At 43.9% G+C, this 24,360-nt stretch overlaps 1 protein-coding gene across 2 annotated transcripts in view; it reads left to right on the plus strand.

Moving 5' to 3' along the window:
• The first annotated feature begins 2,811 nt into the window (after positions 1-2,811).
• Positions 2,812-24,360, plus strand: part of SLC37A3 (solute carrier family 37 member 3) — a 44,419-nt gene continuing 22,870 nt past the window's right edge. Inside the window, exons 1-5 of one of the 2 annotated variants that reach the window (XM_024742500.1) lie at positions 2,812-2,908; positions 11,950-12,110; positions 13,365-13,473; positions 19,987-20,079; positions 23,930-24,013. In XM_024742500.1, coding sequence (XP_024598268.1) covers positions 12,022-12,110; positions 13,365-13,473; positions 19,987-20,079; positions 23,930-24,013 — 375 coding nt within the window. In that variant the 5' untranslated portion in view covers positions 2,812-2,908; positions 11,950-12,021. Of the gene's footprint in view, positions 2,909-5,709; positions 7,262-11,949; positions 12,111-13,364; positions 13,474-19,986; positions 20,080-23,929; positions 24,014-24,360 lie in introns of those variants that run through there. The other variant, XM_024742501.1, reaches the window with a different exon arrangement.

Raw genomic sequence — 24,360 nt, forward strand, 5'->3', positions numbered from 1 at the left:
ATGAAATATTAAACTGGTGTAGTGTTTTCAAACTGTGGGCTGAGACCCGTTAATGAGTCATGAAGTCAAATTTAGTGGGTTGTAACCAGCGTTTTTACAGAAAAGATTAGGAAACCAATTCAGAATGCATTCCATGGAGTAAGGGTATTGTTGCATGAGCTGTTTGGATCAGTTGTGAACAGGCACGTGTGTGCTGGGGGTGATGTAAGATGTATTTCTTACTGTGGGTTGAGGCCTAGCACTGAAATAGAGGACAATTTATTCACTACTCGAGAACATTTCTCCAGAAAACCTGTAAATGATGATTTATCTTACCCCAAATTCCATTTACACTTCACTTTCAGGAACCTCTCTTTTGGGGAGGATAAATCCAATGTTGGCAGGTAGAGCAAGAAGACAAAAGACACTGCCAAATACTGCTGCTGCATACCGTGCTTTATTGTGTTTTTTAAAAAATTTTATTTTATTTATTTTTTTGCCCATGCCATGCAGCATGTGGGATCCTAGTTCATATTCAGCATGCGGGATCTTAGTTCCCTGATGAGGGATTGAACCCGTGCCCCCAGCAATGGAAGCGTGGAGTCCTAATCACTGGACTACCAGGGAAGGCCCTGCAGACTGTGCTCTGAAAGCCACAGTCATGCATATGAGGCTTGAAAATGAAATGTAGGTCAAGATCCACGACAAATGTATGGGCAGGGGCAGGAAATAAAACCCGTGAGATGTGTCAGTGAGGTTAGGTGTCAAAATGTTTTCTTCTTCTGGTAATGATTACTGATAAAGAAAAAAAAAAACCCAAAACCAAAAAACCCCAGCTGACTCAGACTTCGCACTTGGAGAGCAAGTAGAATTCGAATGGTAAAATGCCCAAATGGTTATGGACGTCAAGGAGAGATGCTGCTTTTCCCTACCCCGACCCTCTCCACCAATGCTGACTATAAGTGCAAAGAGCAGAACTTGGGTTATGGGGAAGAAGGCATTCTTGACCTGGGTGGTGGTGATGCAGGTCATATACTTATACACACACACATACATACGTGCATATACACACATATATCTCACAATATATATAGTTTACCATTTTAACCATTTTTAAGTGTATCATCCAGTGGTCTTACATATATTAACATTGTTGCGCATCCGTCTCCAGAACTTTTTCATCATCTCCAACTGAAACTCTATATCCTGTTAAACAATAACTCCCATTTCCCCTCCCCCCCAGCCCTTGGTAGCCATTATTCTACTTTCTGTCTCAATAAATTTGATTACCCTATGTACCTCGTACAAGTGGAATCATACAGTAAGTTTCCTTTTGTGCCTGGCTTATCTCACTTAGTTTAATGTCTTCAGGGTTCATCCATGTTGTAGCATGTGTCATAATTTCATTCTTTTAAAGTTGAATAATTGTCCACAATTTGTTTTTTACAATAAGTGTGAAACGCCTGGTCTGGTTGATTTATGGTTGCTCCCCATAATATCACATTTCCCCAGCCACACCCTCTGATGACTGGAAACAAAACTACCCCTGCATTGTGTAAAGGCAAATACAAATTAAAAATAAGAGACTTAATTCTCCTTGTTGAAAATAAGGGAAGAGGACCCCCCTCCCTTCTTTTTCTTTCAAAATTTCTGTCCTTTTCGAATATATGTATATCTTTAGAATGGCTAAATAACCTCTGCTGGTCTCACAACTCTGGAATGTTTCCTCCAGGACCTGGGAGCCATCTTTTGAAATTCAAACATCCAGGGAGCTATTGCCCCTAACTCCCAGTTCCTGTGGCAGGATGGGAGGCTAACTTCCGTGGGGGCCTTGCTCCAATTTGCAAAACCATCTCCTGTCCTAAAGGTGTGAAAAGTTTGTTTGTCCTAAAGGTGTGAGAAGTTCTCTGGATAAGCCAGCTCCGGTGGTCTCCCCAGTGGCCATGATAAAGTTAGGAGAAATATTTGTGACATAAGGTCCAGTCGAGTCCTCTCACTTGAGGAGTAGTGATTATCTGAGAACTTGCCTGGAGTGGGTAGTGTCTGCCTGGCAATGTAAAGGGGAGATTCCTTTCTTCCTCTTAGCGCGTTGCCTGTGATGTGCGTCACAGTCTGATTCAAAGCGTATTCAATAATAAAACTGTTTTCTAATCTGCTATCTTTGTGGACAGGTTTTCTGGGTTGAAAGACTTATTTATTTATTTATTTTCCCTCTAGCAGTTGAAAGAGAGCCCAGGAGGGCAAAAGACCCTTGTTCAGAGTCGTGTGTTGTAAGGCCTTCAGTTTTTTTTTTTTTTTTTTTTTTTTTCACATCTTTATTGGAGGCCTTCAGTTTTTGCTTGAGGTTGCCAGGATCTTAACACTCATTTATTTGTTTGGGTGATGGGGCTGGGATGTACAACAGTGAATTATACCGACAGACTAATAACCCTGTCCTTATGGGCAAAGCAGCGCGTTTCTTTCTCTCAAAACAAAATGCAGAATAAAGGTTTTTTTTAAAAAAAGATGATTTATATATACATAATTTTTTCCGAGATTATATCTTCTTTCTCCCGCACTGCTTCTTTCCTAACAGCCCTGGCTGGTGTCCGTCCCTCCGACCTCCACTTCCCCCTCGGAGCTGCCGGGTCCACCCAGGCCTCCGGCGGCGTCTGGAAGCCGACACGCCCCCTCCGCCTCCCCTCCCCTGTCCCTCCCTTCTCCTCCCCTCCCCCTCCCCTCCCCTCCCTGCCCAGTGGCCCTCAGGTAAACCCGCGCGGTCGGACTACAACTCCCAGCATGCCTCGGGTACCGACGGGTCACGTGAATGCCCGGAAACCCTGGCCGCGGCGGCGCCGGTGAGGTGGCGGAGGGAGTGGCAAGCTTGCGGGTGTGGCGGAGCGAGAGGAGCTGCCGGCCGGCCGAAGCGCGACTGCTACTGCGGACTCGGGTGCGCGAGCGGCGACGCGCCGGGCCCGAGCCGAGAAGGGCGGGAACCCGGCTTGGGGCGGGGGTGAGGGGCGCCGCAGGCGAGGGCAGGTCCGAGGAACTCCCAGGCGACGAGGGGACGGGGCGGAGAGGCAGAAGGTGGCGGCCGGTGGGTGTGGCGCCGCGGGCAAGGCCGACCACCCCTCGTTCCGTCCACGCTGGGCCTGGCTCCCCGGCGCCCAGGTGCTCCGGGACCGGCGGAGTACCGTAGCGGGCCGGCGAGTACCGTAGCGGAGAGGAGCGGGAGGGTCTGGAGGGCCTCCGGGGAGAGCCGGCGGCCGGGCCCCACGCCAGCGCGGTGGCGGGGGGCGCCTGTGCAAGAAGAGGGTTTGTCGTCTAGACCAGGTGGAAGGGTACCTCACAGGTAGGGCGGGCAGGCTTTTGGAGAGGATGTAGTGAGGCCACAGAGGGAGAAGGGTCTTAGTGGAATAACTGGGCTTTGCCTTTTGGTAACTACCACGGTCTCGGTCAGGAATTTATCTGATCGCTTTTTCGTCATTAACTCAGTATTCTTGTGTGCACAATGTGGTCTGTTTATTCTCACGTCTCACGGGATTATGGGAACTTGTCCACAGGGTTTTTGGTGTTTCCAGAAACGAGGCGATCTCCTGATAACTTACTGAAAGGATTGTAGGGAGTTCCTGGGGTGAGCAAAATATGATTCTTAATGGCCACCTTCTTTCTTCAGCGTTTTGATGCTTGAATTCTTTTTTTTCCCCATTTGTTGAATGTTTGCTGTATGCCCGGCACTGTACTTACTTACTAAATTAATTTATTTTTGGCTGCGTTGGGTCTTTTTTAAAAAATTATTTTTGTCTGCGTTGGGTCTTCATTGATGCGTGCGGGCTTTTCTCTAGTTGCGGCGAGCGGGAGCTACTCTTCGTTGCGGTGCGCGGGCTTCTCATTGTATTGGCTTCTCTGGTTGCAGAGCACGGGCTCTAGAGCACAGGCTCAGTAGTTGTGGCGCACGGGCTTAGTTGCTCCGCGGCATGTCGGATCTTCCCGGATTAGGGCTCGAACCCGTGTCCCCTGCATTGGCAGGTGGATTCTTAACCACTGCGTCACGAGGGAAGCCCCAGGTGCTGTACTTAGATAAATTGTCTCATTTAATCTTTCAGTGAGGGAATTGAGACTCAAAGAAGTTAAGTGGAGGGTCTTGAATTCCAACTGGAACTTTCATACCTTTGTGTGGGCCATGTTGTGGCTTCAGATGACAGTCTTCTATTAATCTTTGATATCTGGTCTCTGCATCAGAAAATAACCCTGAAATGATACTTTCATAAGCTCAAAGTCGGTGCCCTGTCTTGTTGCTCACTAGCTGTCAGGATCCAGTGTATTAGTCATTGTCTCAGGTTCTGATTTGTCTTTTTCACCAGTGGTAAGGAGATGTCACAGCAATGACCATTAACTTGAGTATAAGTCCTTTGTCTAGGAGAGGGAAAGATTTTTATCTTGAAAACGGTTGTCTTTGGAATATGTTCAAAATAGGTAGGAAGAACGTGGTTTGGGGTACCCTGAGAGAATTTTACAGAAAAGTGCTAGGTATTTTAGATCTGTGGTAAGGAACAATTTAAGAAGAGAGACAAATTACAGGAAGACTTGAGTTTCGAATAAAAGGATTTACATGATACAGGGAAGCGACCTCAAATGAGGTCATGTGGGATAAAAAAGATACCTGTGTAAATTACAGAATGCACAACTGTCACAATAGGTGAGCTCAACTATCCATTTAGTACTTTTCCCCCTACCTCTTTATACTGAGTATACATAATCATTTTACTTTGCAAACATAAAAACTGAAGTCTAGGGAGTGAAGTAATTGCCCTTCTTATTTAAGCGTGTGCGAGAACCACAGTTACTAATAAGGTGCTTTTTTTCCATCTTGCATCTATACTTCCATGTTTAATGTGTGATATTTTTAATTACTGTGTTTTACCCAACTTGGGATATTTTAACCTTTTAACCTTCCCTCTTACACAGTATAACGTAGGGTCTAGGGTCAGGTCTGGGTTTGAATGCTCCTTTCACCTCCTAAGAGATATTACTTTTTAAATCCATTTTTTTATCTGTAAGATATGGTGAGAACTAAATGCAATGGCACATGGTAAGTACCTAGCACAGGGCCTGGCACTTTGAAAGCATTCAGTGTCGGCTATCAGTCAAAGCATTCATTCATTCAGAAAATCTTTACTGATCATTCTAAATGCTCAGCTAGGCCCTGGGGTTATAGCTGTGGTGTTAAGACAGATGTGGAACTTACAGATGAACAATAAACATGTGAACAATTAAAGCAGATAATAAGATTGGGAGAAATGCTGTGAAGGGAAAAAGCAGATGGAGATGGGAGAGGTAGTAACGGAGGGAGCCCATTTTAGATAGGACGATCCAGGCAGGCACTCTAGCGGATGACACTTGAGGCTGAGCCAGGGAAAGGCAAGAGCAAGCCATTTGCAAAGAACCAGGAGGAAAGCATGTCAGACAACAGAAGAGCAAATGCGAAGTCCCAAAGCAAGGAAGGGCTTGGTGTGTTCAGGGGCAAGAAAGGGATCGGGTGCTAGGGAGATGGTAGCCGTGTGGAGGAGTGATGCTGGTGGGGGGCGGAGCAAGGGGGGCACAGAGGAGAAGGAAACGGCTAGCTCCATGCTGTGTACAGCGGCAAAGGATTGGGACCCACCCAGATGTCCCGCAGGAGACTGGACTGCGGCAGCTCTGTAGGTGCAGATGGGGTGGACCTCCACCCTCTGATAGGTGAAGAGAAAAAATGGTGCAGGATAGTGTGTGTTGTATGCTCCCATTTGTGTGTGTGTGAGTGTGGGGCTACGCCTGGAATGCACGCACAGGTGCAGATTCTGCAAGAATGCAGAAGCAATGGTAGGAGCCCCGGGTGACGTGAGAACAGGGAGGGAGGTGTCACGGTGTATATACCCTTTGAACTTTTTACCGTATGTGTATAGCATCTACTGCATACAGGTTTTGGAGGCCATGGCAAAACTTGTGGTTTTATATGAGTCGTGGGAAACCGTGAGGAAGGCATTTTAAGCAGAAGAATGACAGCTGATTTATGTTTTAAGATTTGTTTCTGGCTGATGTGTGAAGAGTGATGGGCAGCAGGGGGCTGGTGTGTGTGCTAGATGTAAAATAGTGAAACCCTGCCGGAGGCTGTTGCACTAGGCTTGGTAGAAGATGTGGGTGGTTGACCTTGGTAGTGGCTGTGGGGATGGAGAGAAGAGGATGGATTTGGGCTGAATTTTGGGGTGAAAAGGACTGGATTTAGTAATGGGTTGGATGTGGAAGCTGAGAGGAAAGGAGAAAAGAGGGCTAAGTGTTAGTTGCCTTGGTGGTACCATCTTGTGAGGGCAGTGCTGGGGACGAATGGGTGTGGAGGGAGGAAGTGAAGAATTGTGAAATTGTCTTTTAGTTCCAAGGAGGGCTCTCAAGTGGTTGGTGGCTGTGCCGCTGGGAGCCCTGGAGGGTCTGAGTTAGAGCTGGCGCTCTGGGAATCATAGGCAGAAAGCCGTGGTACCAGATGAAGGGGACAGAGAGCTTGGAAGTTTAGAGAGAGAAGTGTAAGTGCGTTATCTTAGATGTTGAGAAAGCAGGTCCTTAGGCAAGTGTGGACTTAATGGGCAGAGCTGCATGCCCTCTGAGGTTTGTGGTTTTGAATCTGAAAAGTGAAACCAGCCCGCTCCTTTGATTTTTCTCTGGCAAAACTCAACCACTTGGGCCCAGGGGAGGAGGCCAGAGGCAAGCGAGGAAAAAAAGGCCCATAAGTGAGATAGTCCAGATTCTAAGTTGGGAAAGAAGGGAATGAGGACAGGAGGAGGGTCATGGATGAAGGGAAAAAAATGGGGAGGTGACCTAATTGGGAGCTTGCTGAGGTAAAATGACTTTGGAGTGGGGAGTATGAAGTAAGCAGTTTTCTGGAAGGAGACAAAGCAAGATGTTTGAAATGCAGTTTGGGAGGTGATGCACTTACTGCTTAGTAGATGACACGGGCCGGGTTTTGACCACGGAGTGGGTTTTGCTTGTGGGATAGAGGAAAAGATTGGTGGGAAGAGGACAAGGGTCTGCTAGGTTACCCATCTGGGTGTTGACATGAGACAGAGCAGAGGGGGGACAGCAGGTGACCAGGAGACAACGGCAGTGAAGGGCAGTGGGCAGCGAGGCCCAGGAGCTTCGGAAAAGCTGGGGTCTCGCAAGGAGGAAGAGTGGTTGTGAAAAGGAAGATTGCTTCTCGCTGAGAGACCCCAGAGGAAGCAGTGTTATCGAAGCAGTGTTATCTGGGGGCAGGCGGGAGTCTGCCAGGGTAGGAAAGGTAAGAACTCGCAGAACAGGGTCATAGTATGGAGAAGTAGATTAACTGCTTCTCTCCATTTCCAGAGAGCATTTCCTTCCAGTGGGGGTGGGGTGAGGATGGGTCCGATGAGATGGAGGTGGCAGGTGATCTCTTTTTCTGCCAGTCTCTCCCCTTTCCACTCCGCAGTCTGTTTCCCCCAAAGTGTTCCTAATACGAGACAACTTTATTTATTTATTATTTTTTAATAGTTAATTAATTTTGGGCTGCGTTGGGTCTTCGTTGCTGTGCATGGGCTTTCTCTAGTTGCGGCGAGCTGGGGCTACTCTTTGTTGCGGGGCATGGGCTTCTCATTGCGGTGGCTTCTCTTGTTGCGGAGCACAGGCTCTAGGCGCCTGGGCTTCAGTAGTTGTGGCTCGTGGGCTCTGGAGCGCAGGCTCCGTAGTTGTGGCGCATAGGCTTAGTTGCTTCACAGCATGTGGGATCTTCCTGGACCAGGGATTGAACCCGTGTCCCCTGCATTGGCAGGAGGATTCTTAAGCACTGCGCCACCAGGGAAGTCCCTACAAGACAGCTTTAAATCTTACTATTTTGAGTTGGAATGGACTCTAAATATGTATGGAAAGTGAAATTTGGGGAATGTTTTATATTCCAAGGCAGTGTTTATAAGGGGGAGATTGCCCTCTGCCTGGGCATGTCACATGTGAAGCCATCTTTTTATTTAGCCTCCATCACACAATATGGAGTGTTCCATCCTGGAAAGTATATTGTGTGGGTGATCCTATAGGATCTCAGAAAGCTTCTTACAAGTCAGATGAGTTAATGATCATGAACTAGCCTTGAAAAGTAGAATAGGGCTCAATGGTTCTGCATCCTTTTTGATGGCAGGGATCTTACTTTTTATAAGTTTTTTTTTTATTAAGGTCATTCTTGTTCTCACATGACAGTTGTATATTTAGTATCCATGGATTAAGAAAATACTAAATGACAAGCTTCTATTCAGAAACACTTAAAATGAATTTTGGCTTTATTAATTATAACAGCATTTACATACGCTTGAAAAATGTTAGACATTTGTTCAGTCTGTATTCAGAGCCGGAAAGAAAATGGTCTAAAAGTAGGATGTGCTTAATAGAGTCAGACTGGGCAAAAACTCTGTGCTTCTGCAGGGCTCCAGAGCTCACAGATGATCAGAAATCACTTCTGTGATGTAGGACCTATAAATGCAAGGTATTGTTATTAATGATTAATTATATAGGACCAGATGTTATAATAGTATTCATTTTAAATGGCATTCTGCCAACATCAGATGAATGTTTAAACTCTTTTCCCATTGAACTTATTAAGCATTTTCTTCCCTGTCACTGTAGCTAAGGAAAAGGTGGTTTATTTAGAAACTAAATCCAGATGGTCTCAAACAGCTTGGTAGTCATTTAGCACCATTAATGTAACTGTACAGGCCTGAAATCCACAACCATTATTGCCGAAGCAAGTAATTCCAATCTGTTGGAGCATACATTTTTGGAATTATTCTCTTACCTAGTTAATTATAGAATTTCATAACCCACAACCTTTTCTGAAGTATTCAGTACTGTGTTTTGAGTTGTGAGTGTGTTCAGGTCAAAGAGCTATGATTTATAAAGAATGGTTAAAACTTTGAGTTGTTTCACTTGGGTGTCACGTTTAATTTGGGGGATAGAGGTACATTTAGCAGTAACACTAGTAGCTCTCGGGTTTGTAACTTCCTGGAATTACAGACAGAAAGTTTATTTACATTTTGTGAGTGGAAATTTGTTGTCTTACTTGGCTCATAATTTTGTTTTAACATTTTTCAAGGAGAATGATTATATGAAATTAACTATATTCTCCTGATGTGGGATTAACCCTGGGCAGATCAGTGGCTAAAATAATTATCTTAATACCTTACATGCATTGTTTATTTTGGTCCCAGAAGAGATAGGCCATTTTACATATGACAATCTGTGCTTCAGAGAGATTGATGTGTCCAAGGGCTCACAGCCAGTAAGTGAATCAGCTATAATGTTTATATAACTTTAACCATCTCAACTTTGTATCTTTTATCCAAAAGTTTCAAGAATGGCCTTTCAGGGCTTCCCTGGTGGCGCAGTGGTTGAGAGTCTGCCTGCCGATGCAGGGGACGCGGGTTTGTGCCCTGGTCTGGGAAGATCCCACATGCCGCGGAGCGGCTAGGCCCGTGAGCCATGGCCGCTGAGCCTGCGCGTCCGGCTCCGCAACAGGAGAGGCCACAACAGTGAGAGGCCTGTGTACCGCAAAAACAAACAAACAAACAAACAAACAGAATGGCCTTTCAGCTGGGTCTTTCAGCATTTAAGGTTTTGGGTTCATCTACCAATCAGTAGTATAAATTGTAATAGAGAACAGGAGTATAAATAGCAGTTACAGGGAACACAGCCTTGGGCAAAGTCCTGTGATTCACTAATTTTAGTGCTGGAAGCTTTTGAGTTTGTCTCCTACCTTGACTATTATTGTAGTATGTTTATCATACAAGGTATTTTGTTAATTTAATTTTTTTTAAAGCTTTTTTTTTTTTTTTTTTTTTTGCGGTACACGGGCCTCTCACTATTGTGGCCTCTCCCGTTGCGGAGCACAGGCTCCGGACGCGCAGGCTCAACGGTCATGGCTCATGGGCCCGGCCGCTCCGTGGCATGTGGAATCTTCCCAGACCGGGGCACGAACCTGTGTCCCCTGCATCGGCAGGCAGATTCTCAGCCACTGCACCACCAGAGAAGCCCTGTTTTTTTTTTTTTTTTTTTTTTTTCCCATTGTTTTTAATTTATTTGTTTTTGGCTGTGTCCGGTCGTCGTTGCTGCACGCGGGCTTTCTCTAGTTGCGGCGAGCGGGAGCTACTTTTCGTTGTGGTGTGTGGGCTTCTCATTGTGGTGGCTTCTCTTGTTGCGGAGCACGGGCTCTAGGCGTACAGGCTTCAGTAGTGGTGGCACATGAGCTCAGTAGTTGTGGCACGCGGGCTCTAGAGCACGGGCTCAGTATTTGTGGCGCATGGGCTTAGTTGCTCTCCAGCATGTGGGATCTTCCCAGGGCTTGAACCCATGTCCCTTGCATTAGCAGGCGGATTCTTAACCACTGCACCACCAGCGAAGCCCCTGTTAATTTAATTATATTTTTTCCTAATATGCAGATAAACTATAGGACTTTTACAATGCTGTGGATGTTTTCCCTCCTGATTATAAAAGTAATATACATGTTTATTGTAGAATTTTTAGGAAAATATATAGAAAAGTAAAATTACCCATAATCCCGCTGCCTAGAGAGAACTATATATTCCCTGTTTACTTGTAAATATTATGTAAATCTAGAGTTCAGTTGATTATGTCATATCCTACATGTTTCACTTGCCATTTACTCATGTTATTATAAAGTCTTAATCATCATGTCAAATGATAAAATATTCAGCCATTTGGATATACCGTAATTTGTTTAATTATTCTCCTCTTGTTGCATGTTTAGGTTGTTTCTGCAGACTCATAGCTGGAGACATTAAGTGTAGGTGCTTACTTTATGCTTAATTAGTCTTGGTGTCAGAGTGTGGATGTGGCTTTCCGAGAGGACAGAGGAGAGGTGAGAGGAAGTGGAAAGAGATGGCAGAGGTGTGGGGCCCTGTCTCTTTCCCCTGTTCCTTTATGACTGGCACAAAGTTCATTTCTTCATATAAGAGAGCTCTTCCGACTTTTTGTGAAAACTACCTTTGTGTATAGAGCTGAATGCATCTTGTATTTCTTTAGGAATAAATCCCTGGAAATTGAATTTTTGTGTCAAAGGCTCTCAGTGCACATGGCCAGATCGTCTTCCTATAAAATTGTGTTACTTTTCGCTTCCATCAGCATGTATGAGAGTTCAGGATCATTAGACCTTGAGCTGCATTGAGCACAGTCTTTTTTAACTATGCAAACTTTTTTTGTTACCGTAATAAGCATTTCTTATGTTCTAATGAGATTGGAACTCTTATTTGATAAGTTTAATAGACATTTCATTTCTTCTGAGTTGTCTGTTCATTTCCGTTGCTCATTTTCCAGTCAGAATTAGTGATTTTCTTATCAGTTTGTATGAGAGTTCATTCTGTTAGGAGGTAATCTTTCGTCAAGGATTTCTTTTCTTTTTTTTTTTTTAAATAATAAATTTATTTATTTATTTATTGGCTGTGTTGGGTCTTTGTTGTTGCATGCATGCTTTCTCTAGTTGTGGCGAGCTGGGGCTACTCTTCTAAGTGGGGGCTGCTCTTCGTTGTGGTGCATGGGCTTCTCATTGCGATGGCTTCTCTTGTTGCAGAGCACCGGCTCTAGGTGCGTGGGCTTCAGTAGTTGTGGCTTGCGGGCTCTGGAGCTCTGGCTTAGTCGTTGTGGAGCACGGGCTTAGTTGCTCTGCGGCATGTGAGATCTTCCCCAACCAGGGCTCGAGCCCGTGTCCCCTGCGTAGGCAGGCGGATTCTTAACCACTGTGCCACCAGGGAATCCCCAAGGATTTCTTTTAAAAGGACTAGTTAATAGCTGTAAAACATAATTATCAATCTAGTTTTCTGGTGTCAACTAATCCACGTAATTTTTTTTTTTCTAGGCCTGATTATACAGTGACTGGTTGTAAGTCTAAATAATTCTGTTTTTGGATAATATGCCTATTATGAGTAATGTTAATAATGTGTTTTGTTTTTCCAGAAAGAAGAAATGATGTAAACCATTCACTATCCCGACTTTAAGGTCAAGGTGAGAAGGAAGGTCAGGAGGAACATGGCCTGGCCAAATATTTTTCAAAGAGGAGCTCTGCTCTCCCAGTTCAGCCATCACCATGTGGTGGTGTTCCTGCTCACCTTCTTCAGGTAAGTGGACCACTGAAACTCTTCTCTTGTTGTTCTTGTCCTTGTTTTCCTTTTGAAGGAGCTATTTATTGCATGTCAAGTGCTTAATGCAGTGATTGGCCTGGGCTAATCATGAGCTGGACCAGCTAGTCCCTCTGCAGTACTTTATGATAGCTCTAATACAGTGGTCGTCGAGGGTTGTCTTGCCCATATTTGGCAATGTCTGGAGACATTTTTAGTTGTCACGCTGGGGGAAGGGGTGCTACTTGGATCTAGTGGGTTGGGACCAGGGATGCTGCTAAACATCCTGCAGTGCACGGGACAGCCCCCGACAATAGAGAATTTGGGGGGCCCAAAATATCAATACTGCTGTGATTGAAAAACCTTGCTCTAACGTAAAGTCCTTTAATTGTTAAAACCAGGAGCTTGCGAACAAAGGATGTGTGTATTCAGGGAACGCTCTATGCCTCCTTGAGCAGTAAAGATGGTATGAGACCTCTTTGAGGAACTTCGGTCACTTGTGTGAGAGCCTGACCAGTCAGTGTGACTGAAGAATCGTCCACGTCTGACTCAGTGGCCTTCAGTGGCTCTCTTTAGTGGTCTGTAGATGACTTCAGCCAGGCTCTTTGGTGTTAAGGGCACGTTTTTCATAACCCTGTGACTCAACTATTTTGATTATTTCTTCTGAATACATTTTATTTATAATTAATCTTTATTGAAGGCACCGCAAATGATGATGATGGTTGTTTTTTTTTTTAAGGCAGAAACTAGGAAAATGGTTTTCTAATTATGTAAGAGTTGATAGGTAATTTTGGATGTTTGCTTTAGGGGAAATCCATTTGTGAGGGGTTGAGGGAGGCATCAGTATGAGGAAAAGACAGGCCCCAAGTAAAAAGCCACTGAATGGCTAGTGCAGTGAGTGGCCAGTGGTTGGTAAAGACTTAAAATCCTTTACAGAACTGCAACCATGATATAAAGGGCTTGCAGTCCATCACATCTCCATCTTCTAGGTCCAGAGACATGTTATGAGTGAACATGGGGGCTCATACTGAAGAAGACAAGTCAATTGTTTCTTTGCTTAGCAGAGACTGTTTCAGTGGATAGTTCTTATAAAGCAGTTCCTTCCCTCCCTCTTTCCCTCTCTCTCTCTTTCTTTCTGAATTTCTCTTTTTTAAAAGAAGAATTCCAAGTTGTATAAAACAAATGGGAATAGATCTGTGATTTTATTGAATCTGTTTTTCTTCCATTCAGCTGTCTTTCTTCTCTCTTTTGCAGTTACTCGTTGCTCCACGCGTCAAGAAAAACATTTAGCAATGTCAAAGTCAGTATCTCTAAGCAGTGGACCCCAAGTGCTTTTAACAAGTCAATTGAACTGCCTGTAGAGGTAAGCGGAATGAAATGCTGGGGTGGATTTAAGAGGGGAACCACGCCCACCCATAAATTCTTCTAAGTTCTGTTTTGTTTCATTCATCCTTAGGATGGCTTACTATTTCCTATGGCATAAAATCCAAACTATTCTGCCTGATTTCTTAGCTTTCCCTGATTCAGGTCTGTTTTACCATTTCAACCAACTTACTTCTCACTGTTTTGAAATCACACAATTCTGGCTAGGCTGGTTTTTTCATTGAGTTTCACAAGTACCATGCTCATTTCTGCCTTTGAGATTTTGCCTGTATTCTTTTGTATGATCTTTCACCTTCCTTACACCCATCTAAATTTTGCTTTTTCCTTTGTGTCAAGATAAAATGCCACTTTTTCTATCAAATTTTTTTCCCAGCTTCTGCTGGTTTTTTCCCCTCCTGAGCTATGCACTGTAGTATGCACTGCATATTACATAGTTTAATGGCGACGTACTTATGTACTTCATAATCATTTCACTAGTTTTTATCTTGTTTAAGTGACTTGAAGTCAGGGAGTCTGTATCCAGTTTTATATTCATTTTTGTTTGTTTGTTTTGTTTTTGTTCTTTGGCTGTGCCGTGTGGCTTGCGGGATCTTAGTTCCCCGACCAGGGATCGAACCCAGGCCCTGGCAGTGAAAGTGCCGAGTCCTAACCACTGGACCTCCAGGGAATTCCCTCTTATATTCATTTTGGACCAAGTAAATTCTTTGATGACTATTTGGAATGGAGATGCTATTCTTTTTTTTAAATAAATTTATTTATTTTTGGCTGTGTTGGGTCTTCATTGCTGCGGGCAGGCTTTCTCTAGTTGCGGGAAGTGGGGGCTACTCTTCGTTGTGGTGCGCAGGCTTCTCATTGCAGTGGCTTCTCTTGTTGTGGAGCACGGGCTCTAGGCTCGGCGGCTTCAGGAGTTGTGGCTCATGGGCTCTAGAGTGCAGGCTCCGTAGGTGGGGTGCACGGGCTTTGTTGCTCCGCAGCATGTGAGATCTTCCCAGACCAGGACTCGAATGCGTGTTCCCTGCATTGGCAGGCGGATTCTTAAGCACTGCGCCACTGGGGAAGTCCTGGAGATGCTATTCTTTATGATGCCATATTTCAATACAAAAATCCATACCTGTCAAACTTTACTATGTTGTTTGAGCTCTACTTATGTGGAATTATAGGTATATGTTAATATGCTTTGCACTTTTTAAAATATTTATTTATTTTTGGCTGCGTTGGGTCTTTGTTGCTGCACGCGGGCTTTCTCTAGTTGCGGTGAGTGGGGGCTACTCTTCGTTGTGGTGCGCAGGCTTCTCATTGCAGTGGCTTCTCTTGTTGTGGAGCACGGGCTCTAGGCACATGGGCTTCAGTAGTTGTGGCACAGGGGCTTAGTTGCTCCGCAGCATGTGGGATCTTCCCGGACCAGGGCTCGAACCCGTGTCACCTGCATTGGCAGGCGGATTCTTAACCACTGCACCACCAGGGAAGCCCCGCATTTTTATTTCTTAAAAATTATTTCCCTATTTGGACCAGTTCAAAATTGACAGAGATTCGAAGGTTATATGAATATACCCTGAGGTGTAAATAAGTTATTCAGTCAGTTGCTTATTCAGTCTGTCTTGCACTGAGGATACAATCAATCAATCAGTCAATCAATAAAAGCCTAGAGGATTAAAAAAAGAAAAGAGCCTGTCCTCATGGAGCTGACATTGTAGTGGAAATGCTCTTGAACAATTTTTCTGGAATTGAAGTTATCAGGGACATTTTTTTTTTTAATCAAGGACTTTTAAAAGGGAGGCTTTAAGACTAGACAGCTACATTTCTTGACGGAGCCTTGACCAGTGTTGTGTGCACGGTAACTATGTCTGAATGATCATTAACTGACTCGTCACAGACCCTCAAGGTGAAGTGGCCTTAGAGAGATCATATGCCCTAACCTCTCAAATGGTATAGAATCCTTCTTTGTCATTATTGACAGATGACCACCTAGCTTCTGCTTTAATACTTCAGGGAGAAGAAACTCCCTGTTTTCTAGGTGGACGATTACATTTTTATTTAACTCTCATTATTAGGAAGTTCTTTCTTACAGTGAGGTAAGAGTGTTCTGCTGTTTAATTGTGATCTTAGGTTCTATCCTGAGCCGTGCATACTAAGTTGATTCATGCTGTAGGACAGCCTGTTAAATATTTGAGGAAAATCCGTCTCCCTAAATTTCTCATGTTGAGGCAAAACATCCCTGCTCCTTCGGCTGTAGTTTAGTGACACAGAGCACTAAATATGCTCTTTCAGGTACAGGCTGACCAATATATAGAATAATAGGATTTGATTTAGGCACTGAATTTCTGGTTACACAGCCTTTGTTTTTTAGGTGACTGGGTGGGAGATCCCCAGCGCCACCCCCAGGTTTGATGATTCACTAGGGGGACTCATAGGACTCAGCATATGACTCAAAACTATGGTTTATTGCAGTGAAGCATACCGAGCAAAGTCAGCAAAGGGAAAAGCACATGGGGTAAGGTCTAGAGGGAAGCAGGCAAAACCTTCCAAGAGTCCCTTTCCAGTGCAATAATATGGATGTGCTTAATTTTTCCAGCAGCAAGTCATGACAGCTCTGGTGAGATGTTGTCTACTAGGGAAGCCCATTAGAGGCTTGGTGGCAGGGTTTTTACTGGGGCTAGTCATGTAGGCACCCTCTGCCTGGCACATATGAAAATTCCACATTCCCATAAGGAAAGCAGGTGTTCAGCACAAACCATATTGTTTGGACAGACAGTTTAGGTGCAGGGAGCCACTCTTAGCAGGGAATGATGGGAACCCTCCCAAGATCCAAGTTTCCAGGGGCCAGCCTTTCAAGTAGGCCTTGTTAAGGGTACATATCAGGTCTGCTATGGTAACTCTTTCCTGCCAGTGACCGTGTCACATTATTAGCTTGTGTTGAACTTGCATTAATTTTCCCGCTAAGATATTTACTTACTTATTCTAATTGCTGCTTATTGAAGTAGGTTTCACCATTCTGATCTTTCAGAACTATGTACTCAGTAGCTTTGGATGGATTGATTATGTAGAAGTTGGGTTCTGACTTATCTTGGAGGTCTTTGTATTTCCATACCTGCCCTCATAGAGAGCAGTGCCAACCTTCCACTCCCTTCTGTAGACTTTAAAATCCAGGTTTTTTCTTTCCTGAAGCCTGCTGCTGGGAGCAGAGTGGCTAGGGCAGTATGTACCTTTCACTCCTTCTGTGCTTCTGGGTCTGTAACTATCTTAACTCTAGCTTCCTTTGGAGACTTACTTTCTTGTCCAAAGTGGAAACGTTCTTAGAACCGGAAATATACATAAAATGAGTCAACTCTAAAAAACATTTTGTTTATATATGCTTTTTAACATTTCTTAAGTGCCCTAAACAGCATCCTCAAAAAGTGCTTATTATAGCTTTCATGTTTATGCATAGCTATCTTAAGTGCTTTACAAAAAAATTAAGCAGACCCAGTCTTTATACCTTGAGATTTTATAATGGATCCCACTGACATGGGCAAACATTGGACATAGTAAGAGATCATGATATAAAATCTCTGTTTATAGATAACGAAGAGGAAATGGTTGAATCTAAGATTTGAGGACAACTTGATTGAAAATTGTGAACAAAAATTTGTTCCATTAAGTTAAAAAGTCATAACTCTCCAGACAGCACAGTCCTTCCAGGGTGTAGGGAATAGTGTAAGAGAGTCTAAACTTCTCTCCAGGAGAGGAAAGCAGGATTCAAGGTGCCCTCAACATTCCAGCTCAACCTCGGCCACAGCTGCTCTTACTCAGATTCTCACAGCAACAGATACCTGACCCCTGACCACAAGTCAGCTTCAGCTTTCCTCCTAGCGCCGCTTCAGGAAGCTCTTTCGTGTCAGTTTCCCCACCCCCATGCATAGCTATAGTTCAGTGATAAACATTCTCACTTAGGAAACCCACACTGTGACCTTTTGTGTTTCCTGGAAGTGCCCCAATGTGTAGCGGTTGTCATAGCTTAATGCAGGCCCTCCCCTGACAACACAAGAAAGGCCTCCACACGTACAGGCTGGTCCTTTCACATGGCAATTGTGCATATGTGCAGGCCAGTGGGTGAGATTTGAGCACCTTAAAGTCACTTTGTTGATGACCTTCAGGTTCATTTCATTCTCTTTTGAGGAAATATCTGCCAGATACCCAAATCTGAATAACTAGGGTTTGTCTGTCGGTCACTCTTACGAGTAAAAATGACTTTTCATCTTGCGACTCACACAGTTTTCCTCAAGATAGTCATCTTCTCTCCTGTTTGTATAGCTGTATTATCGATGTTAACTTTCTTCACTAGCCTTTTCTCTTTTATCCTATTTTCTGAATCTTTTTGTTAGTCCTGCTTTCTTTTTTTTTTAAGTTTTGGGGTTTGTTTACACTTGTTAAGTAGGCAGTCAGAAGTGTATTTCAGCTGAATTTTAAACAGAAAAAAGCTGTTTGAAACCTGTCAGTTTTTGTGTCAGCCACACCTGCAGGGAGATTTTGGTGGCTTCTAGTAAGAGAAGAAGAAAAAAGAAAAAAACCCTGAAACTTGGAGCAACTGCCTGAATGTGAGCTTCTCACACTGGTGTGTGCCCCCCAGGGCTTAATTCTGGGTCCTGTTGAGCCTGGATGGCATCAGGGATCAAAGATTGTGGTTAGAGAGGAAGGTGGCAAAATAACTCTAATTGGAGATATTTCGGGCCCCAAGTTGGCACACTGAAATACTGATGGGTCTCAGCCGTGTGGGCTGCTTTCTTATCGCTCATGAAAGCAGTGTGTGAGGGAAAGTAACAAGACTGTTGGCGTTAAGCCTCATGGAAGTGAGTCACAATGCTTTAGGATCACACTTTATATATTCTTTTACAATTTGGGGATTTTACTTTCTGTTAGAAGGTAGAGTGTATTTTAAGTTGCCGATTGTGATTTTTCTCTTTAATATTCCAAAGTCAAATTTTCTATAATAACCTATCTCAGAAATCATTTAGTATAAAAACTTTTTGGTCTGAAGACCCCAAAGAGCTATGGGTTTGTATTTATAGAGACTTACTGTTTTAGAAATTAAAACCGAGACATTGAAGAAAACTACATTGGTTTTAAATTATTTATAAATGAACTAAATAACCTATAACACGTTAACATAAATAAAATTTAGTGAAAAATGACTTTTTCAAAATGGAAAAAAATCACTTAATAAGGAGAATGGCATTGATTTACATTTTTGCAAATCTCTTCATGTCTGGCTCAACAGAAGACAGTGGGTTTTCATGTCTGCTTCTGAATGCAGTCGCTTGATCCTTTAAAGTATATGAAGAGAATTTGGCTTTCACAGATACATAGTAGGAAGGGGAGAAGTATTTTAATAGCCTTTTTTGTTAATTGTGGATATTTGTCTTTGATACTACATGAGAATTTGACAAGAGGCAATTTCTTAAAGGTTAGTTACAATGTGGAATCTGAAACTGTATTCATTAACTTTTTTATACACTTGCATTAAGATCCATTTGTCTGTCTTGTACTTTGAATGGATCTTGAAGTGACAGGCTCATTTCATTCTTTTCTGAGGAAATATCTGCCAAATACCCAAATCTGAATAACTAGGGTTTGTTTGTCAGTCACTCTTTCAAGTAAAAATGACATTCCAGCTTGCAGCTCAGACAGTTTTCTCAAGATAACCATCATACTTTGGTGTGCGTAAGTGCTGTATGCATATTTTCTGCTTCATCACACGAAATATTTAAAAAAATGTACTCAGGGGCCAGATTTAATAAAGTCAATAATTTTTACTGCTCGACAAATATTTATTGAACGTCTAGCATGTGCCAAGGACATTCTTAAGTGAAATTGCCTTTTTTTTTTAAACTGCGCGACATTAAAGAATGCCGTGATTAATAGTACAGTTGTGGGGCTTCCCTGGTGGGGCAGTTGCTGAGAATCTGCCTGCTGATGCAGGGGGCACGGGTTCGAGCCCTGGTCTGGGAGGATCCCACATGCCGCGGAGCAACTGGGCCCGTGAGCCACAACTACTGAGCCTCCGCGTCTGGAGCTTGTGCTTCGCAACAAGAGGCCGCTATAGTGAGAGGCCCGCGCACCGCGCTGAAGAGTGGCCCCTGCTCGCCGCAACTGGAGAAAGCCCTCGCACAGAAACGAAGACCCAACACAGCCAAAAATAAATAAATAAATTAAAAAATATATATATATATAATAGTACAGTTGTGTAACCGCCTTGATCCGTGCTAAGGCACAGGAGTTTTACCCACCACTGCTTTTGCACCATCAATGGAAAAGTTAAAGGGAAAAAGCAAATAACATTTTAGTGTTATGCAAATGATTTTGGCCTTGTGGATCTTTTTCGCATATGTGTTTCCCTATGTACAGAATGCTGATTTGCTCTTTTCAGTATCACCACCTGGTGATGCGGGGGTGGGTGGTAGTTTTGTGTGTAGGTGCTTTGGACCAGCGGGACTGACTGGTTCTTGTGTGACTGCAGATCTGGAGCAGCAACCATTTGTTTCCCAGTGCAGAGGAAGCCACTCTTTTCCTCGGAACACTTGACACCATCTTCCTCTTCTCCTATGCTGTGGTAAGTCTCAGAACTCTAGGCTTTTAAGTTGAGGAAAAATGTAAAATTACTCCAAACCTTATGAAGTTGGCAAGGGATTTTGAATTTGCTGACTGAGGAGAATTTATATTTTGTGTCCTTCCCATTCCTCTATTCCTCCATTCGACACATATGTTTTGAGCACCTAGCATGTGCCAGGTACTTTTCTAGTCGATGGGGAATTCATCAGTGAGCATCATAGGAGAAATCCCTTCCTTCATAAAGCTTATATTCTTTTTTAAGCTTCTCTTCTTGAGTGGGAGCTACGGGAGACAAACGATAACAAAATGCTGTAAATAAGTAAATGACTGAGTGTATTCGAAGGTGGTAAGTGCTATGGCAAAGAGCCAGGCCCGGGGGGGGGGGGCAGGGGGGGGTTTGTCGTGTATGTAGGACGGCCGGGGAGGACCTCGTGAAGAGCAGAGGCCTGAGTGTAGGTGGAGATTTCAGAGCCCTTCACATATAGATGATTTTTTATTTTTATTTTTTAAAATTTATTTATTTATTTGGTCGTGCTGGGTCTTAGTTGTGGCTCACTGGCTCCTTACTTGCAGCACGTGGGCTTCTTAGTTGCGGCAGGAGGGCTCCTAAGTTGCGGCTCGCAGGCTCCTTAGTTGTGGCATGCGAACTCTTAGTTGCAGCATGCATGCGGGATCTAGTTCCCTGGCCAGGGATTGAACCCGGACCCCCTGCATTGGGAGTGTGGAGTCTTAACCACTGGACCACCAGGGAAGTCCCGTAGATGATTTTTAAAATTATGAGACTGGATGAAAATGGTCAGGAGAGTTGATAAGGACAGGGAGGAGGTAGGAAGACTGAGCCGGGGCTGGGGCGCTTCCAGTATTTCGAGGTGGGGAAGATGAGGGGTGGGCCAGGGAGGCTGAGAGGGAGCAGGAGAACCGCGAGAGGGTGGCATCGTCCTGGGAGCAGAACCGGGACAGCCGGGGCCAGCTCTGGCTGAGGGAGTATCCTGGGATCGGGCAGCCAGAGTCTCTGTCTGGCCTTAGGGAGTGTCTGTGGTGGCTGCTGAATTAGAGCTGTGGTGGCCATAGCTGGAGCTGTGCCCCTGGGGGAGCAGTCTGACCTTTTATCCCCAGCATCTTACTGTTTATCTTTAAAATGTGTCCAGTTATAGGGCTTCCCTGGTGGCGCAGTGGTTGAGAGTCTGCCTGCCGATGGAGGGGATGTGGGTTCGTGCCCCGTCTGGGAGGATCCCACATGCCGCAGAGCGGCTGGGCCTGTGAGCCATGGCCGCTGGGCCTGCGTGTCCGGGCCCTGGGCTCCGCAACAGGAGAGGCCACAGCAGTGAGAGGCCCGCGTACCGCAAAAAAAAAAAAAAAGTGTCCAGTTATAAAAAAGCCTTTTAGGTGTAAATGTGCAGGTGATGTGAAATGCTGGGTGAAAGTCCCAAAGTAATCTCCAAATGTTTATTTGGGTGGTTACTAGAATATCTTTTCTTTGAAGAGGAAACTTACAGACATAGTCGGAGCAGATCTTGGATCATTTAGCCTAGCTTCTCAGGCCAGCCTTTTTTTTTTTTAATTGGGGTATAGTTGTTTTACAATGTTGTGTTAGTTTCTACTGTACAGTGAAGTGGAGTTCCGTGTGCTATACAGCAGGTTCTTATTAGTTATCTATTTTATACATATTAGTGTATACACGTCAGTCCTAGTCTCCCAGTTCATCCCACCGCTCTCCCCCTGCTTTCCCCCCTTGGTGTCCATACGTTTGTTTTCTACATCTGTGTCTCTGTTTCTGCCTTGCAGACCAGTTCATCCATACCATTTTTCTAGATTCCACATACATGCATTAATATACAATGTTTATTTTTCTCTTTCTAACTTACTTCACTCTGTATGACAGTCTCTAGGTCCATCCATGTCTCTACAAATGACCCAATTTCGTTCCTTTTTATGGCTGAGTAATATTTCATTGTATATATGCACCACATCTTCTTTATCCGTTTGTCTGTCAGTGGACATTTAGGTTGCTTCCATGACCTGGCTATTATAAATAGAGCTGTAATGAACATTGGGGTGCATGTGTCTTTTTGAATTATGGTTTTCTCTGGGTACATGCCCAGTAGTGGGATTGCTGGGTCGTATGGTAGTTCTATTTTTTTTTTATTTTTTTTTTGCGGTACGCGGGCCTCTCACTGATGTGGCCTCTCCCGTTGCGGAGCACAGGCTCTGGACGTGCAGGCCTAGCGGCCATGGCTCACGGGCCTATCCGCTATGTGGCACATGGGATCTTCCTGGACCAGGGCACGAACCCGTGTCCCCTGCATCGGCAGGCGCACTCTTCAACAACTGCGCCAGCAGGAAAGCCCTATTTTTATTTTTTTAAGGAACCTCCATACTATTCTCCATAGTGGCTGTGGGAATTTACATTCCTACCAACAGTGCAAGAGGGTTCCCTTTTCTCCACACCTTCTCCAGCATTTGTTGTTTGTAGATTTTCTGATGATCAGGACAGCCTTTTCTGTACGAAATCCCTATACAGGATCGCTTGGCTTTGGCTGGAGCACTCCCAGTGATGCTTCTCCTTCAGCCTTAGAAGAGGCTGTGTCGTCTCATGGAACCACTAGCTCACCACCACCAACTAGCTATGATAAGCTTCGTATCAAAATGGAATTTAACCTTTTTTTGATACTTAGTTTCCTTACCTACAGAGTTATGATGATACAGAATTATGATGATAATAGTTGTCTATAGGATTAAATAGGTTTAGGAGATAAAAGATAAATGCCATGAAAAACCAGTGATCATAGCTCTTTATATTGAGCTGCATTTCCTTCTGTAACTGCCAGGTATTGTGTGGACCTTTGGAGCAATACAGAATAAATTGGTTGCCTAATCTGAAACATAATTGAGAGATTTTCTTCACCACCGCCCCCCCCCTTTACTATATATAGTATAAGACCATGTGAATTGGAGCTATAGAACATAGACTCTTCTCTAATGTTTGCGGGTGCCTCTTTTGAGGTAGTGAAAGCTTGACAATAATGAGGGAGAAACATTTATTATGCCGTTTATCATCTAAATTTTCTCTAATATAGATATATTTATACAGCTATATTATATTTATAATGTAGTCAATTTATGAGAAACACTTGTATCTGAATTTAGGTATTTAGTCAAGACATTTATTCATTTTGCATATTTGTGGAAGAAACCTAAAGTGTGTTGCCCTTAGCTTTTTGGCTGCCTTGCTGCCATGATCTCGGCATTTTAATTCCTGCCACTCAGTGGGAGGAGAGCAGAAGGCAGAACATTTGTGCCTCTCTTCAACTGATTATTGTCTCTGCCTCCGTGCTCTCCTTGCTTCGTGATGTCATGAAACCCAAGGGTCAGATTAAGCAGGCAGTGCATGTGCCCCCGAAGCTTCTGTTCTGCAGGACACGTAACATCTTAATTCAGAACGCAAATGGCTAAGAGGAATCCCTTTGGGAAAGCAGGTAACTGATGTTTAGGAGTTCATCTATTCTAGAAGAGGAAACATATTTGTGTGCTTGTTTTATTAGAATTATTCTTTGTTTTTGTTTTTTTTTTTCTTTTCTTTTCAGTCTCTTAGGCAGTTGGGATCAAATAGAATGGAAATTTGCACTGAATCATACTGTCTTGGTGCATGAAGTATTTACAGTATAGTGTGCAGAAACAATTGTCATTTCCTGAAATGTTAGTGAAAGTGATTTAGACGGCTAGGCTAGGCACGAGAATGAGATTTAATTTTTGTGTTTTGTTTGCCTCGCCTTGTTTGCTTTGGAATGCATTTCACTTTTTCCAGGCTGTGTTGTTATCCAGAGCTGTAAAATAAAATGCTTTATTTTTAGGGCCTTTTCATCAGTGGTATCGTTGGGGACCGGCTTAATTTGCGATGGGTTCTGTCTTTTGGCATGTGCTCCTCTGCATTAGTGGTAAGTTGAAAGGTGTTATTCTTATTACTATTACTGTTGTCTCAGCCAGGTATTTTACAATCCAAGCAGTCCCCCACTTCTGTATATAGAATAGAATAGAAAAATTAATCTTCAGTGTTCTAATCCCTTCTGTGCCTTTTCGCTTAGGTATGTCTTTAAAGTATGACTTCAATCATGCCCCTTGCTTGATTCTCAGTCACCAGCAAAATCAAAGCATAACTCGCCTGGCATCCAGTGCCTCCGAGAACCTGTCCCAGCCCGCCTCTACAGTCATGTTTGTCCTGTGCTTCACCTCTCTGTACTCCCACATCAAACTGTCAATACCTTTTGTGGCCCTAACATATCCT

Source organism: Neophocaena asiaeorientalis, unplaced genomic scaffold (assembly GCF_003031525.2).
Source record: "Neophocaena asiaeorientalis asiaeorientalis breed wild unplaced genomic scaffold, Neophocaena_asiaeorientalis_V1.1 scaffold598, whole genome shotgun sequence".
Taxonomy (NCBI): Eukaryota; Metazoa; Chordata; class Mammalia; order Artiodactyla; family Phocoenidae; genus Neophocaena; species Neophocaena asiaeorientalis.